Raw genomic sequence first — 18063 nt, 5'->3', positions numbered from 1 at the left:
TTTGCACTATTTTTAAATTACATATCAAGTTAGCAACCTTATCTGTTTTACTATGGACAAACTTCGTCCTGCGATGTATCTAGGAGCATGTAAAGTGCTTTGTGCTTGTCACTTGGTCTACTGTGGACAGATAGGGAAAAGTGTTAATATCCTCAGAAATTTAAAAATACATAAGCTTCTGTTATTTTGGTAAGTCAGACCATGTATTAGAACCATTCTTCATACAGGTTTAAATGGTGGAAAACTTTATTATTACGTACAAGCCATTACAAGTCTATGAGACTATCTTTAAAGTCAGCATCAGTAATGAAGCTCTTCCTGAAATCTCACATGTTTAGTGCATTAATTCATTTTCATTAATTTATTAATTAATGAAAATCATTAATTCATTTAATTTTAAAACCACTATTTCTAGCCTTAACTGAATATTAATTCTTTTTCTTCTGCTCCCCTCCTCCCAAAATTTAAATTGTTTGATTACTTGATTGTATCAGTTTATGTTCAGTGAAGAATGTTTTTTGTGCTCTGAGTGTGTTGATTTGAAAGCCAGCAAGATATCAGCAACTTAATAAATTTCCAATTTATTTTGCTGTTGTATGGCTTTGTCTTGCTTCATCTAATATACATGTTATATTATCTGTAGACTAGTCTCTATTCTCGTTCTTTCTTTTCTTATGGTTCCTTCCCTGATACTATTAGAGAATTTTGAAGTCCAGGAGATGAATCTTTTTTTTTTTTGCAGTGGGAATCTGCCTTCTCTTCTAGGTGTTGCTTTAGCTAGTAGGGTGAAGCTACAACAGACTCAGCCCAGCTGTAGATTCATTGAAGCTAAAAAGAAACATTTATCAAATCTAGATGGATTTTAAATGGTATGCAACCTGGGCTGGAAAGGAAACTGAAAATAGGAACACTTAACATATTGACACTTAAAGGAGGATTTAGTGGATGTTATGATGGAGAGGAAAAATCGATGTTCTGGGTTTGAGCAAGACGATAGAAAAAACAAGGGAGGAAAAATTTAAAAGGAGACATTGTTTTGTTTTGGAAAGGAGCAAATGAACAACAATCAAAAAATTGTGTTTTTCTCATTAGTAAAGAAGTAAATAATGACAGACTGGTAGTGTGTGGTGGAATTAGTGATATTTAGAAGATCTTAATCCACAGGTTGGAGAAGAAAGAACAGGAGTAGAAAAAATTTTGGGCCCCATTTGGTTTTGGTCAAAGAAATGAGGAAGGACAAAAGTTATTGGATTTTTGCATTAGAAATTATCTTAAATAGGAAATGGCTGGTCTCAGAAAAGACACAGCCACAGAATTATAAGATGTAGCTGGGATGGTGAGCAAAAATTATTATTATTATTGTATGGGCATCTCCATGGAGTCTGAAGACTCATTGTGGGAGACCCAAACAATCCACACAATCTATCATGCCTCTCCTTGAATCCATTAACAGACAAAGCACTCACAACTGACTCTAGCAACTCATTTCACTCATTCACAACTCTCCAAGCAATAAATCTAGTCTTCACATCCCTACTAACTACACCTTTATTCAACTTCCCAGGATGACTTCTTGTTCTGGCCCCTCTAGCCAAGTGCTGAAACATTTCCCCTGCATCAGTCCTACAAAACCCTTTAAGTAACTTAAATGTTTCTATCACATCCCCTCTTTTTCTTCTATCACCCAACTTCTGCAACCCACACACCCTCAATCTAACCTCATTCCCAAAAAACCCAGGAGACAATACCTGAGCACATTTATCCAGATGTGAAAGTATCAAGGCCTTATAAAGTGGAATAACTTCCTTATCTCTATTTGTTAGTGTGTTCTTCAATAGCCAAGTAATCTAATGAGCTACTATAGCAACCTTAGCAATATGTCCTCTAAACTTTAACTCTCTGTCTTCTACCATCCATAAATCTCTAGTTTCATCTATTTCCTGGAGTACAGTTCCATCAATGTCGTACAAAGCTTGTAATCTATTTATCTCAAAATGCATTACATTTTGGGATAAATAGATTACATTTCAAACTTTACATTTCTCCACAGTAAACTGATACCCATTATCTTTTGCTCACAATGACAGCCTATTTAAATCATCCTACAAACTCTCCACATTGCCTTAACTATTATTCTGCCTAATTTCACATAATCAGCAAACAACTGAATATTTCCTTTCAGGTTTTATTTCCTATGTCATTTATGTGCAATTTAAACAGTAGCAGTCCCAGCACTGAACCTTGTGGCACACTAATAGTCTTCTGTTTTTACCTTGCCTTGATTCGCCATGTACCACTTTTTTTGATATCTGTCCAGCAGCCATCCATCATATCTGTATCCATTCCCATTTGTTCTTATTTGTGTAACAGAGTTCCATGTGGTATTTTTTCAAATGCCTTTGCAAAATCCAGCAGAATCATTTCGTGACCATTTCCTTTATCCAATTCAGAATTACTCTATTATAAAAAGTTAGTAAATTACTAACACATGATCGACCCTTCACAAAGCCATGTTGACCTTCATACAGTATCATATTTTTATCTACCCATGTTTGAATTCTCTTTTTGACCAAATTTTCAAGTACTTTTACTACCATGTCTGAGATACTGATCGGTCTATTGTTTGTTACTGCAGTCTTAGAACCTTCCTTATGCAAGGGATTATTTTCCCCCTCTTTTCACTTCCTTGGAACTTTACCAGAGCTGAGACTTAAATTAAAGATCTTAGTCAGAGGCATTAACAGTTCCCTTGCACATTCTTGCAAAACCTGAGCTGATATCCCATCTAATTCCACAGCTGCATTTACATTGAGATTCTGCGATATCCTAGAAACTGCTAATTCATCCACCTCTCTTCCCACATCAGTCTCTGTCACATATGTTACAGCAATTACCTCACATGGATGGTATATCCTTACACAGTGGTCACTCAGTAACTCAACTATTTTATCTGCTTCTGTCACTCGTCACCATCAGCACTCATTTGCCATGTAACGAAAGAACTCATTGCGATTTCCTTGCCTGCTTGGCTGGATTCTTGTAATATGATTTTACTTTCCTTACTATGCTGGTCACCTTTCTTGCCTGAGCCTTGTACTGTTCATGAGTTTGCTTGTCACCTTTCTCTGTATCCTCTACAACATTTTCTTCTTCTGCAGCTTGTGCTTAATGATTTTACTCATCGTATGACCCCGTGTGATTAACCCTCCTTACCTTAGATATACAATTTAATATTGCTTCTTCTAGATGCCCCTTAACTATCTCTTATGCACTATTAATATCCTTCCCTTGCAGTGTTTTATGCCATGGGACAGATTTAAGTTTCTTCCTAAGCTTGTCATAATCACCTGCCTTGTAGTTCCACATATATCCCTTCTTGATAGAATATTCCTGATGTTCTACAATCTCCCAAATCAAGACTGCATGGTTTCTTTTGCCAATTGGAGGCAACTTGGCCACCTTGGTTATGGATAGCATCCTGTGAATAGGTCTGATACTCTCACACCCCTAGTCCCCTCCATCACATTTTGCATCAAGTAATTATATCTAAGTAGGTGTATAAATTCCATTTCCTTCCTGCCATGTGATTTTTCTTCTTTCCAGTCTATATCTCAATAGCTGAAGTCTCCCATAATAATCACTCGACCTGCACTCATTGTACTAATTCGCCGATGCGTGTCTTCCAGATCATCCTTGGAGTCCCCTTGTCCTATAGCAACCACCAACTGTATATTTTGTCTTACTGGCTTTGATCTCACACTAGGTTGCTTCAAATGTACAGCCACTCTTCTGTTTATCTCCAGTTCTTTTTGGCTGCAATTCATCTGCTATCATTATCAATACCACCCCTCTCCCATCGTATCTTTTCTATCTTCCCTGAAAATACTAAACCCTTTACATTCTGTCCCTGTAACTACATCATTTTCTGTTAGTGAAGTCTTACTAGTGCTTATAACTTTTGTCAAGGTTGCACTAACCAATGCCAAAAACTCCTTCCTCTTGTTCCTGACATCTCTGGCATTAGTCTGTAGAAACTGAAGCATCCATTTAGGACCCCAATCATCCTTACTTACTACCCTATTCAATATTTTTGTTTGAGAGACTAGATTTTGCACTTGGTCATTCTCTCACTCACCTCATGGGTACCTTCACACAAACTCACTTGCTTCCACCCTAATTGCTTAAGTTTTCCCGAATTTGCACTTCAGCATTCTTGGTGAAGAAAGCTCTGTCTCTCTCTTGACACCTAACACCAAAACCATTTAGATACAATCCATCAGCATTATACAAATCCTTCTTTGTCATACACAGACCACATATCCTCAAATTCTGTGTTATTTCTTCTGCATAACCTATGTATTGATTCATTAGCTATCAATGCCATCTTCAGTTTGCCTCTATTGAAATGTGGCTGGAGACTTAAAATCTTCAACTTCTTGCTCTTCAGTTTTGCTTCATCTAACAACTCCTTTGCATCCTCCCTCATAGAATACTTATCGCCCCTCAGATCATTTGTACCAACCAAGTCAATTAGTTCTTTCAATTATTTATTTTATCCTTGATGAAGAATGGGAGTAAGATAATTATGGACATCAAAGTTTTGCCTTGAGTTGCTTTAGATTTAGATCATATTCTTCTTATAACTACTTTAATGTGTGTCTGAAAGATAAATGTGTCAAGATTAAACAAAAAAAAAAAAAGAGAGAGAGAGAGAAAGCTAAAGCTAGGGATGTTGAAAGAATCTGAAGTAAAGCAAGAATTTGAGTCTCAGTTTAGGTCCAAGTCCCATGGGTTAACTACAGATAATGCAGATAAGGAATGAGAAAATTTTCAAGATGTAATGGTAAGAACAGCAGAAGAAGTGTGTGGAAGAACAGGTGGAAGCAGAAAAGAAACATGTTGGTGGAATGAGAGAGTTAAAGAAGCAGTCAAATTAAAAATATAAAACTTTTCAGGGGTTTATGAAGACTAGAGCCAATGATGATAGAATTATAATTAGAGAAAGAGCTATGCATTAAAATTTAAGTGCATTAAAATTTTCCTCTTTAACGAAAATTGTTATTTTCGTTAAAGAGGAAAAGATAAAAAGTTGAATGGAATTTACATGTAAGTTGATGGGAACAAAAAATGATATATGGACATCAAGGATAGAAGAAAATTGTTATTTTCGTTAACGAGGAAAAGATAAAAAGTTGAATGGAATTTACATGTAAGTTGATGGGAACAAAAAATGATATATGGACATCAAGGATAGAAGAAATGAGGAGCCATATTTTTAAATAAATTATTATCAGTTGTAATAGTAGACCTCCATCAAGTCATTGACTTATCTCAGGAGGTCATCCATCACACACACAGCTCATCATACCATGACTTGAATGCATTACTGTCTCCACACTCACAAGACTTAGACAATTCATAGGTGGGGATGGAAATCTTGTGACTACTGAAAGAGAGATTAGGATGATGTGCGGTATTGTTATTTCAGAGATCTGTTAAATAAATATGAAAACTATAGTGAAATGAATTGGAATGAATACAGTGGGAAGAGAGATAATGAGGAAATAAGTCTTGCAGAGGTTGAAGAAGCATTAATGAAGAATAGAAAATCTCCTGGGATAGATGGTTTGCCCGTTGAATTGATAAGTGCTTCCTGCACTACACGGTTAAAATTGTGCTTTGACATCTTTAGACTGATCCGGAGAAAGAAGGTGATATCTGATGATTGGACCAGGGTGATTATTGTTCCAAATATATATAAAGGAGGCTCAAGCAGGGATTGTAGTAATTATAGAGGAATAATATTATTATGTTACTGTGCAAAGATTTTTTAAAGGATTATGGCAACAAGAAATAAGGAAGGTCTAAGAGAAGAGCAGCTTGGTTTTAGAAAAGAAAGGTCAACTGTTGATCTGATTTTTTGCTCTAAAAGAAATGATGGATAGACACTGGGAATTTTGAAAAAGACTGTTTATGGTATTTCTTGATTTGGAAAAAAGTCCTTGATTGGGTTATCTGGGAAAACTTAGAAAGTTTGCATGAGTTAGGCATAGAAAAAGAAGAAACAGTCACGATAAAGGATATGTATGTTAAAGCAAAGAACTGTGGGAAAACTCAATTTGGTAATTTGGAGTGGTTCACACTTAAAATTTATTATTTAAATTAAGGGAATTAAATCTCACATTGTTTTAAAACCGAATAAGAAACTCAAGGATCGGAATCAAAGAGTTTCATGCCGAATATAGTATAGCAAACTATAATTATAATATAAACTTAAAATTTTTTGTTTAATTTGACCTTAAAATGTACTGAAGATGCCTGTGACATACAGGTGAAAATTATATTAAATAATCTTTTTACGTAAGTTTTTCTGTTATTAATTTTGTTATTCCGTTATTAATTTAAGATGTATCATAACATCGAATGGTTACTCTGCATGAATGGGCCAATAAATGTTCCTGTGAAGTAAGATGTTATCTTATTGAGCTGATATTTAATGAGTTAACTCTCTTAATTAAACTGATCTTTATGTTAAAGTACAAAGGGGAATGTAAGAAATAATTAAGACAAGAAAACGAACGAGAGAGGGTTTTCAAACGCTAAACATTCACATTACCTCTTAGATCAAAATTCGAAACTTTGTACCCTACTAAGAAATTTAGATCTCTTAAAGCAGTGTCTGCAACAAGAAAGTGTGCTATCCTCATTGCTGTTCATTGTGGTGATGAATAGTGTTTTAGATATGGTTAATAACCAGAAAGGAAAAACAGCTGTGTTTGTAGATGATGTGTTGATTTGGACACATTCAGAAGAACTACAGATGAAATTGGACAAATGGAATAGTGAGACACAGAACTATGGATTACATATTAATAGTAAGAAGAGTGAGTGCATGGTTTTGAATTGTAGTGGAAATGTAAACATTAATGGTGTTAGACTCAATGGGCAAGATTTGAAGAATAGTAAACACTTCAAATATCCTGGGAAGTATACTTTCTAGTGATAGAAGTTTAGACTAGGAAATAATGAGGAGGATTTCACCAGGTCAAACTTTTTTAAACAGTATACATAGTCTACTTTGGGACAGTGAGGTCCCACTTAAGTGCAAGCCTTTGATTAACAACAGTTACTTTTTACCAATTTTGACTTATGCAGTAGAGACATGGAGACTAACAAGAAGGTATATGAATAGAATACAAGCAATGAAAATGAAAGTTTTAAAGACAATATTGGCAAAAACAAGGAAAGAATAAGAACTGTGGTATTAGGAATAATTTAGAACTGAAAAGTATTGAAGAAATGCTTATGAACTCTCCCTTGAAATGTTTTGGATAGCTAATGAGAATGAACTTAGAAGGAATACCAAGAAGAATGTATGAAATGAAATTTGAGGGGAAGAGACCAAAAGGAAATCACAGAAAAGGTGGTGAGACCAGATAAGATCTAGAAAAGATAAACCCAAACTGGCACAGTGTTTATGAAGGAAGAATCTGAGGACAGAAAGAAATTGAGAGATTTGTTTTGCCTGACCTGACAGTTTCTGTCAGAACAGTTCTTGCTAAAGAAGATGGCTTTGAATCATTATGGGAGAAAAAAAAGGTGACCTTAATGAATTTTGCTGTAACATATGAATCAATAAGTATTATATACAATTCCTGTAAATTTATAGTTGCATTTTATTGTATGAACAAGATTGAAATTACAAAATGAATTGCTTATTAAGTTACTAATACATTTCTGGATTTCAAATCAACATCTTCAGATCACGAAGATATGCTTATTACTGAACACAGAGTGCTTGATCTTGTTGTTATGGAAATAATTTTAAATTGTAACTGAAAAAAAAGGAACAAATGTTCTGTAACAGTCCCCACCTGACTGAGATAAAAGGAAGTTTATTTAGAGATGCTGGATTAGAGGTAGTCCTAAAATCAGATCGGGGACACTAGCATCGTCCTTGGTAATGGCTGTAGTACACTTGTTGCTCAGATAAGTTATTATTTTTTAGTTGATATTGGCAATGGCAATATTGTTATATATAATTGATGTTTTTTTTTTTTTCTGACTATGTTAAGTATGTCATTTAGTCTTGACAATTATTATGCTGTATTCTTTTGAAAGCAGTCTACATTATGGCACTGATGTCTATGAGAAAAATGGTGACCAAGCCATCAATTTTGACGGATATCAACGTGTGGGATTTAGTGTGATGTTGTGTGTGTGTTCGTACCACAATGAGAGTGAGAATGGTGAGAATATTTGTAGGAAATGTTTCGTAAATGAGTAAAAGAAACGAGAGTTGTCGGGAGTGAAAGAATGCAGTGACAGTGAATGATAGTGCACAAAATATGAATGTGAGTTTGAAGGAAGTGGTTCAAAGTAATAATGCCAATGACAAGATGCCAGTTTAGAAAGAAATTGCATGCTTACATGGACTCTTTCACAGGACAGAACACGAGCTTGAACGACTGAAGAAATGATTGACGTGTGGTACAGAAGGACGGAGAATGAAAGAAAGTATTGTATGGTGATTTGATGATAAGAGGTATACTTAATGGGAAAGTATGTTTTCCAAGTGTGAAGATCAAGGATTTTAGTGAAGCTGTAAGTATGCAGAAGAAAGCAAACGAGTTAAGACACTGATGATTTGAAAGGTGAGAAATATGAAAGAGTTGTTTGTGGAAGCAACATGGCTTCTACTTCTGAAAGATGTAGAAGCTATGTATCGGCAGATTGGCACAATGAATGTAGGCCGAACAATTATTATGGGAGACTTTAACTATGGGGACATCGATTGGAGGGAGGAAAGGGGGGGCATGGCAAGATGGAAGTAGGATTTAAAAAGTTGCTAAGCGATAATTACATAAAACAGTATGTTATAGAGAGGACAAGGGGTTTGAGAGTGTTGGATCTGATATTAGCATTAGAAGATATATCGATAACCAAGGCAGACACTCTGCCTCCATTTGGAGAGAGTGACCATGTGGTCATGTTCTGGGAAGTTGCCAGACATTTGTGATTCTCTGTCAAGAAGGGATTTTTATGTCCAACTATAAGATTATGAGAGACTCAGGAGTCATCTTTGAACAGTGCCATGACTTGAGATACTGCAAGGAAAGAATGTCAATAGTGCTTTATAAGTGGTCAGAGATTGCTTGAGAGTAGCAGTATCAGACTGCATACCCAATGTCAAAAGAATAAACAAAGTTGGCATTAAGTGTATGAGTAGGGATATAATGCAAGAACTGCAAAAAAAGAAAATATTGTGAGATAATATAAAAAAAAAAAAGTGATCAGCATACTCATAAGCTCTACAAAATGCGAGCCAGAAGAGTGACTAGTATGGTAAGAAAGGCCAAATCAGACTAAGAGAGAGAGAAAGTTAGCTAGCTAAACAGGCCAAAGTAAACTCAAAAGAGGTTTTTTTCATTATGAGTGATCATTTCCAAAGGCGTATCATCCAGGCAGAGATTTTACAGTTGCTGATGTTACAGAGACACAGATCATAATTGAGGTAGATGAACAGAAGGTATTCAGCATATTAAAAATTATGACTATGAACACAGCAGCAGGACTGGATAGCATATCGATGCATGTACTACGTGAATGTGCAAGAGAATTGTCATTGCCTCTGACAAAGTTGTTCAATCTAAGTCTGAGCTCTGGAAGGGTTCCAAGCGAGTGGAAAGAGGATAAGAGAGTACCATTGCATAAAGGTGGCTCCAAGGCAGAGATACAAACTACAGACCAATTAATATATCAGGAGTGGTTGTTAAAGTATTAGAAAAGTTTTTGAAAGGTAAAATACAATAGTAGGTGGATAGGCATGCAATACTTTATAGTAGGCAGCATGGCGGATTGGGGGGGGGGGGGCACCGTCAGTCAGGCACCAGAGTAGTATATGGGGGAAGTGGAATCTAGGACTATGGGCACTACTCTTTAATTTGTATATCAGTGACATAGAGAAAAATTTAAAAGAGGATATTTAGTTGTTTGCTGATGATGCAAAACTGGGAAGAGCAATATTTGATAAAGGTGATGTAGATATCCTGCAGGATGATTTAAATAAACTGACATTGTGGGCAAAAGATAGTGATTTTACCAACTTGCAAAAGTTGGTAAAATAGCTCAAAGAATTACTTGGATGTTGAAAAACATACTATAAGAGAAGATTTAGAGATGAATGACAAAGATGGTGACAGATCTGTGGAATACTCCCTATAAGGATAAGTTGAAGGTTTGTAGGTTACAAAGTTTAGTTGATAGGTGGAAAAGAGGGGACATGATAGAAACCTTTAAGATATTAAAAGGATTTTATAAAATTGATGCAAGTGAAATTTTTCAATATATGACAAATAGTCAGAGAACTAGAGGCCATCTGTGGAAGTTGTGTAAGAGTGTGTTATCAGGGATGTGCGGTGAGTGAGCCGAATGGATTGCCAGAAATGGTTGTAACGAATGCTTCATAGCCAATGCTGATTCCCTGATGGTGAATGGATTCAAGGTGAGGTATGATAGGATTTGTCTGTATAATGGTTAATTTGGGTCTCCCACAGTGAGTCTCCAGACTCCTTGGAGATGCCATAAAATAATAATAATAAAATGACTGTCTGCCAAATCTTTGGTGAATTAATGCAGGCATACTTCTTGAGGTAGGGAAGTGCTTCATAACCAATGCTGATTTTGAAAATAGTCTCTCAGACTTGTAGTAATGTAACTTCTATGGAGCAAGTACAGGAAAACCTTGCTTAACATGATTAATTAATCCTTCAATTAATGTGCGCTAAGCGAATACAATAAACAATAGGAATAATTATAATTCATCCATGTGTTAGCCTAAATTTGACAGAAAAATAGCTATATTAGAGGATAAAATCATCAAAGTTAATAAAAAATCAATTGTTTAAATTTTTATTTAATGTCTAAACATTTGATTGAGTTACTTTTTTACAAAAAAATTAAGTGAAGATGTTTGAATAGCACTCTACTTTTTTATCTTGTCATGCAATTTGCTACATCTGGCGATTGCTTTATCAAGATTTCAGCAAAGCTTTGTTATTAGGAACAGCATTAAACAGAGTTTCTTAACATTGTCGTCTTCTTCATATGCACTCTGATCTTCTAATTGAAGGAGATCATTCTCGCTTAACTGTTTTGAATGGGAATCGAACAAGTTTCTCACATCTTCGTTATCCAGTTCATTAAATCCAAGTTCTTTTCCAATTGTACTGATTTCTTCAATAATGTTAGATCTTGGATTTTGTGCATAATAAACTAACATAGGTTTGAGTTTAAAGTTGCCTTCTGCATTGCCTCCTAATAAAAGCATAAACCGATCTTTAGATGCTTTGTATCCTGGTTGAGATGCTTTAGTTTTAGCTAGGAAAGTTTTTGTTGGCATACGCTTTTAAAAGAAACCAATTTCGTCGAAGTTGAATATTTGATGACTGTGATAATCAGCCTCCTGAATTATCCTTTGCAATTCTTCAGGAAACTTCGCTGCAGATTCTTTTTCAGCATCAGCAGAGTACAGTCTGCCAGTTCTAATTTGAAGGCAGGTGTTAAGATATTTTGGTTTTTTTCCATAGTAGGCTAAGTTGCAGACACATGGAAAACTATATTCTCGAGGATGTGTTGGTCGCAATTTTTTCTCACGAAAACAGATGAAAGTTGCTAGTTGGATGTGTGATTTAAAAGTGACATGCAGATTATATTTATGAAGAACTTGAACCTTCATTTCAAACTCTGCTGAAGTGTATGAAGCTTGTTCTCAGGGCAAACTTCATCCACCTAACACATCTTGAAGTTTATAAAGTTCCATGTGCCTGCAACTTGTCTAATATTCTAGACAGACCAAATAGTTATTACCATTCACCTTGAACTTGATGTTCTGCACTGCATGAACTGCATATGCTATCATCATTATGGCATGTCAGGACTCGCACACACCTAGTACACAGGCTTAAATGTGGAAAAAGGCTGTTGTGCTGTACAGAAGTTGAGACTGAGACTATTTTTAGAATTGTCATTGCCAATGAAGCACTCTTTTAATCTCAGTAATTGCATTAATTTACCAAGGATTTGAGAGACATTCATTTTAAGACCACTTTTAACCATATATCTCCAACTGAACTTTATTTCATATTGAGCTTATATTGTTACATTGTGAGTTGTTTCCACTGTTACCTAATCAAGTGCTGTATGTTCAGTAACAAGCATTGGTGTATTTTTCTGCTCTGAAATACCTGTTTGAAATTCAGAATACTAGCAGCTTAATAATTTTTGTTCTTTTGATAGTGTTATTAATTATTCATAGGCATTAAGTGCAATTATGAATAATCACCAACATCTAAGCCTTTATCTACATCTATATTTGTATATTAGTCACTTTTGTCAATAAAATATCAGACAGAATGAGCATTAAATTGTTAGTGTTATTGACACGCACGCACGCAGAGAGAGAGAGAGAGAGTAGCCCATGAAGGTGGCATAATGTGTACAGTGTAAGTCAAAGAGGAAAGAAATAGCTGATCAGCTAGCTAGTTGACTACCTGAAATTGAAATGACTGATATATGTAAATTACTTTGGTTTTACCTTTTTATTATTAAGTTTAAAAAAATAAAATATGCACATCTAGAAACTGAGAATTTAGTACAACTAGTGATTTTTTTTTTTTTTAAAGTACTTTTACTCAGTTCTAGGATGTATTCATTAAATTTTTTAAATTAAATCTGCAGATTGCTGGAAATGCAAATGAAGAACAAATCTTGACAGCAGCTCAGATGTATTATGGTAGACCAGAGATTTTACAAAAGGTTCTTAATGATTTATTTCACGTCTTTCGATATGAATCATGCCGAAATCCTCGTTTAGCACTAGATGTTGTAATGATGGCTATGAAGCAACATATAGCAGAGAAACACATTCAGATAGCTGGCAGGTAAGAAAAATAAAAAATAAATCATAATATTTGTAAATCATGAGCTAAAATATTTCTGCTACTTAGTGAAAGACACTGCAATGATAAATTTCCATGATGAATGTATATGCATATCTTGTATTTTTTTTAAGTAGTTATTAATCCTCTGTTTGTATAAATTTCTTATACTGGAATTATTTAGTAGTGTTACTTTGTAATTAGATTTTGTTTCTCTAGTTTATTTTTTTTTGTATTTATCTATCTATTTATTTATTTATTTTTTGCCAGTTTGATGGAAATCTTAGTTTTGCATTACTAAATAATGATTTCTAGCCCTCTCTTTGAGTTTCTTATTCGGTTTTAAAACAATGTGGGATTTAATATCCCCTTAATTTAAATAATGTTTATATCGCCGAAATGAAGCTTATTAGCTCTTTATATTTAAGTAACTTAATGGTGGCACCTGTTTGTGAAACTCGTATAGCAGAGTATATAAGTTCTTTTCGCTATACACTTTGGTATTAATTGGTCTAGCTACTCACTGATGAAGCCTCAAAAAAGGCTGAAACCGGTCTGGGTAGTGACCTTCCACCATAATGTAATAACAGCATACATTTCCTAGGAAATGTGTTTTTACATTATGGGAAATACCTAAGAATAGCGATCAGAACTTCACCACCTTTGCTACGAGTTGTCCGGTATTGCACTACGTACTAGGGTCACTTGCATTAGCTCACGCTAGTGGTCGCCGATACTTTATAGTTTACTATATTCGGCAAGAAACTCTCTGATTCTAATCTTTGAGTTTCTTATTCGGTTTTAAAACAATGTGGGATTTAATATCCCCTTAATTTAAATAATATAGATATCAGATTCTCATTTTCATCCATATTTTATTCAACCCTGTGGAAACATTTATTCGTATAAACTTTGTCAAGAATGTAATTTCATGATGGATTGGATTGTTGTTTACTATGCTTGGGTGTATGCGATCATGTAGAATAATTTTAAGAAGAGGAATTATTGTGTTTAATCTCTCAGCAAATTTGGTCTGTGTGTGTGGTATGAATGTATAGACATTGATTACACAGTCCAACACAATTTTTGCTGACTTTTATATGAGACTTGTTTTTTACTAATTTGGGTGCGCTGATTTCAAATATCAAACCCATTTTTCTCTATCACGTCAGGTTTTTCCTCTACGGCATTTTCTTTTTGCTAATTTGTAAGTTTTTGATAGTTTTAAGGAGGAAGTACTATTTAGAGGATCAAAAAAATCGATTTTTTAATATTTTCTGAAAGTATGTACTTTTAAAAATCTGTTCCTGACTTTTTATCAAGAAATTCGAAAAATTCCCGAAGATATAGCCTATTATTCAAAGCGGTGCACAGATCAGAACTGCAACAGCACGTACTGGCGCTTCGAATGCGAGAGAGGCCGATAATTAGATACATAACTACTTAACAATATTCATTAAAAATTACAAGAATATTTATAAAAAAATAACAATTTTACTTATACATGAGTTTCAGGGAATAAATTTTTGTTTGTAGCAATTTCTGCTGTGTGTTCTGTTTTGGCAATCCCTTTGAATACTCCAACAGTAGTCGGCCATCATGTGAGAATCCCATCTTCCTTGGTACCGATCTTCCATAGTTTTTAAGTCTTGATGAAATCTTTCGCCTTGTTCATCGCTTACAGCACCTAAATTCTCGGAAAATCTATCAAGATGACTGTATAGGAAATGAAGCTTTATGCTCACGTTGCAACCTAGGTGCTGGAAATTTTCAAGCATTGTTTCCACTAAATCTTTGTATTTGCACGCTTTTTTGTTTCCAAGAAAATTATTCGCAACCATCGTAAATGAAGTCCAGGCCTCTTTCTCAATTTCGTTCATAGAGTTGATGAAATTTGGGTCTCTCATTAAAGTTCTAATTTGCGGTCCATCAAATATACCGGCTTTAATTTTTTCATAACTAAGTTGCGGAAATTTTTCACATATGTATTGGAAACAGTCACCTTGTAAATCTAAAGCTTTAACATACTGCTTCATAAGACCTAGTTTGATGTGTAGAGATAGAAAAATGATTTTTTCTCTGTTGATTAAAGGTTGATTTATAACATTCTGTTCTCCAACATTCAAGGATATTCTAAGAGGCCAATGTTTCTGACTCCAGTGTTGGTTTCTAGCTCGACTATCCCAGAAGCATAGAAAACACTGAAACTTTGTATATCCTCTTTGAAAGCCAAGTAAAAAGTTCACCATTTTAAGATCCACATAGATGATCCAGTTATGGTCTGTATATTTTAATAACTTCAGAACATTTTTAATGTCCTCATATGTTTCCTTTAAGTGGACTGAATAGCCAATAGGAATTGAGCCATATACATTCCCGTTGTGTAGTAAGACACACTTGTGACTTCTGCTTGAACTGTCGATAAATAAACGCCACTCATTTGGATGATATTGTGCAACACTCATTTCAGTTAGTAAACCTGACACATTGTTACAATAAACAAACCCACACTCGTGTTTAAAATATTGTACAAGATTACTTTCCCTGCTACAATAAAAAGTTATCTTCGTATCTTGCTCCAGTAAGTTTTTTTCATTTAATCTTGAAGCTAACTGTTGGATCCTATTTCTTCTCAATCTATACTTTGGATCCGATATATAGTTATTACGATGTTCTTAACTAGTTGATAGGTTGTAAGTTGATTTCTAATTCAAATATAAAGAAAATTTATATTTAAAGACTGCACCACTTTATATCTGAATTAGTTCAAGAATTGAAGATAAACCAACTCTCAACTACCCTTCCCTTCCTTTATATGTTGTTATCATATATACTGACCGAGAATATTTAACTTACTTAATTTACCCGCTTTGGTTCAAATATTTTATGAATGGTGCAGTAAAAGAGATTCAGGCAAAATACAACTTTTGATTAACAAAAAGAAACATTTAATTTTAGAATCACAAATTTATACTTAAGATCAAATCACTAATTAAGTTATTATGAACACTTCAGCCTTTCTGATAATACTGTCATACAAACTCAGACAATGGTAAATTTGTTATCTCTAATACAGTCTTCTCACAGTTCCTTAAGTTCCAAATACAATAAAATCGCAGTAACACCTCTTACAAGCAAACACTTTTAAATTTACACTTCAGCTAATCTTTGCAATAGTTACTGTTAACATAAGAAAATTCTGAGATGAAACACTCACATCTCTGCATAGGAATATTAATGGTTGGAATGTTCTTACCGATAATCTTTTTTCTTCATCTATTTATATGTAAACACTTTTTATAACTGTAAACACTTAAACAGTATACGGCACTCATTAAAATAAATCTTCTAAGCAGTAACTGAATTAATCATCAGTCACAATATACATAAACAAACGTTCTTGCATGAAGTACTACTGATCACTCATGAATTATGGCAATACACAATAATTCCTTATCTTGAGGTTTTATATGCACAGTTGTTCATTCCTCCTGCATTCAAATAATTCTTTAGGCACTATAATTCTAAACACAGCTAACGGTAAACTTCAACTTTACAGCCTCTACTATTCTCTAGTAACTTCGTGCTTTGCTTCAAGGTTCTGTATGTCCTTGAAAGGTCGGTGCTGAAATTAAATCTCAACTCAAGTATCGCTAGTCTATTTAATAGTCTCTCAGCTGTTTTCCATAGCTATAATTGTTATTCTACAACCTATTAGCTAACTGCTTCTCGACTAGTAGACTTAAATTAGCTGCATGAGTGACTTGCCGACTCTAACATTGCACTCTGATTCCCCGAATGCTGAATGCTCCGATTCCAACCGAATGCCAATCTCTCTCTTTTCCCTCTCTGATCTATCTATATTTTCAGCATTCTTCCCTTTTATATCCATTCTTCCTGCCTAAATTTCTCCCGGGATCTCTTTAACTAAAACTCTTTTCATCATCATCATCATCATCATCAAATTCCTGCCATGTACCCTCAAGGGGTGAACAGGATATGACAGTACTACATGAAAAAATTACATCATTACTAACTTCCTATCTACAATTTTCCTCCAAATCAGTCTGTTACTTGTCAAGACTCCAACATTATCAGATCTTATATTTCTATCGTCTAAGGCACTTTGTACCGTATCAATCCACCTATATCTTGGTCTTCCTCTGGGTCGTTTTCCTGCCAACCTGGCAGAGAACACTTGTTTTGCTAATCTTTCCTCTCCCATTCTATTTAAGTGACCATACCATCTGAGATTAGCTCTGCTAATGCATTCCTGGATGCTGACAATGTCAAGTTCTTTCCTAATATCCTCATTTTTAATATGATATTGCCATTGATGCCATCTGTTCACGCCTCTAATCTTTCTCAGGACTCTCATATCTGTGGTCTCTAGTCTTTGGTCAAGTGTTTTACTTCTGACCCAGCTCTCAGATCCATAAGTTAAAATTGGTTTGAACACAGTCTTGTATAAAGCTAATTTAGTGTTCCGACTAATTTCTTTCTTATTCCATATGAATTTATTCAATTGACTTCCCACGATACCAGCTTTGCTGATTCTGTTGTCTATTTCTATATTTAGTATACCATCTTCAGTAAAAATTGTGCCTAAGTAGTTGAAATGTTTTACTTGTTCCACAGGTTCTCCATTCACAACACAGTTGACATTTTCAATGATTCTGCCTATTTTCATTGTCTTTGTCTTTTTATTGCTGACCTTCATACCATATCTATTACAACAGCTATTCAATTTAGTCAGAGAATCTTGCAGACTTGTAGCGGATTTATTTAGAAGTATAACATCATTTGCATAAAGCAAAGAGCTGACATTAACATCTCCAATTTTGATATCAGGTTTAATACCACATTCCTTCATAATGTGATCCATATAGATAATGAATAACAGAGGGGATAATGTACATCCTTGTCTCACACCAGATTTAACATTAAACCATCTTCCTGTACTTCCTTCAATTCTAACTGCTGACTCACAACTCAAATAAAGACTAAGTATTGCTTGATATAATGCCCCATTGACACCATATAACTGCAGCGTATTGAATAGCTTCTCTCTTGGCACCTTGTCATATGCCTTTTCCAAATCGACAAAACTTAAATACAGATCTTT

The 18063-nt window shown here is 34.6% G+C and overlaps 1 protein-coding gene across 2 annotated transcripts in view; it reads left to right on the top strand.

Annotated features, from left to right (window-relative positions):
- Window positions 1–18063, top strand: part of LOC150095000 (protein zer-1 homolog) — a 289217-nt gene that overhangs the window by 86213 nt on the left and 184941 nt on the right. For both annotated transcript variants that reach the window (XM_090411703.1, XM_090411704.1), the window contains exon 5: window positions 12739–12941. In XM_090411703.1, coding sequence (XP_090267829.1) covers window positions 12739–12941 — 203 coding nt within the window. The remainder of the gene's footprint in view (window positions 1–12738; window positions 12942–18063) is intronic.

The sequence above is a fragment of the Typopeltis vanoorti genome, chromosome 21, assembly GCF_054136105.1.
Source record: "Typopeltis vanoorti isolate ZY-2024b chromosome 21, IOZ_Tvanoo_1.0, whole genome shotgun sequence".
Lineage (NCBI taxonomy): Eukaryota > Metazoa > Arthropoda > Arachnida > Uropygi > Thelyphonidae > Typopeltis > Typopeltis vanoorti.
The sequence above is the reverse complement of the archived record's forward strand: the minus strand, read 5'-3'. Positions and strand labels throughout refer to the sequence as shown.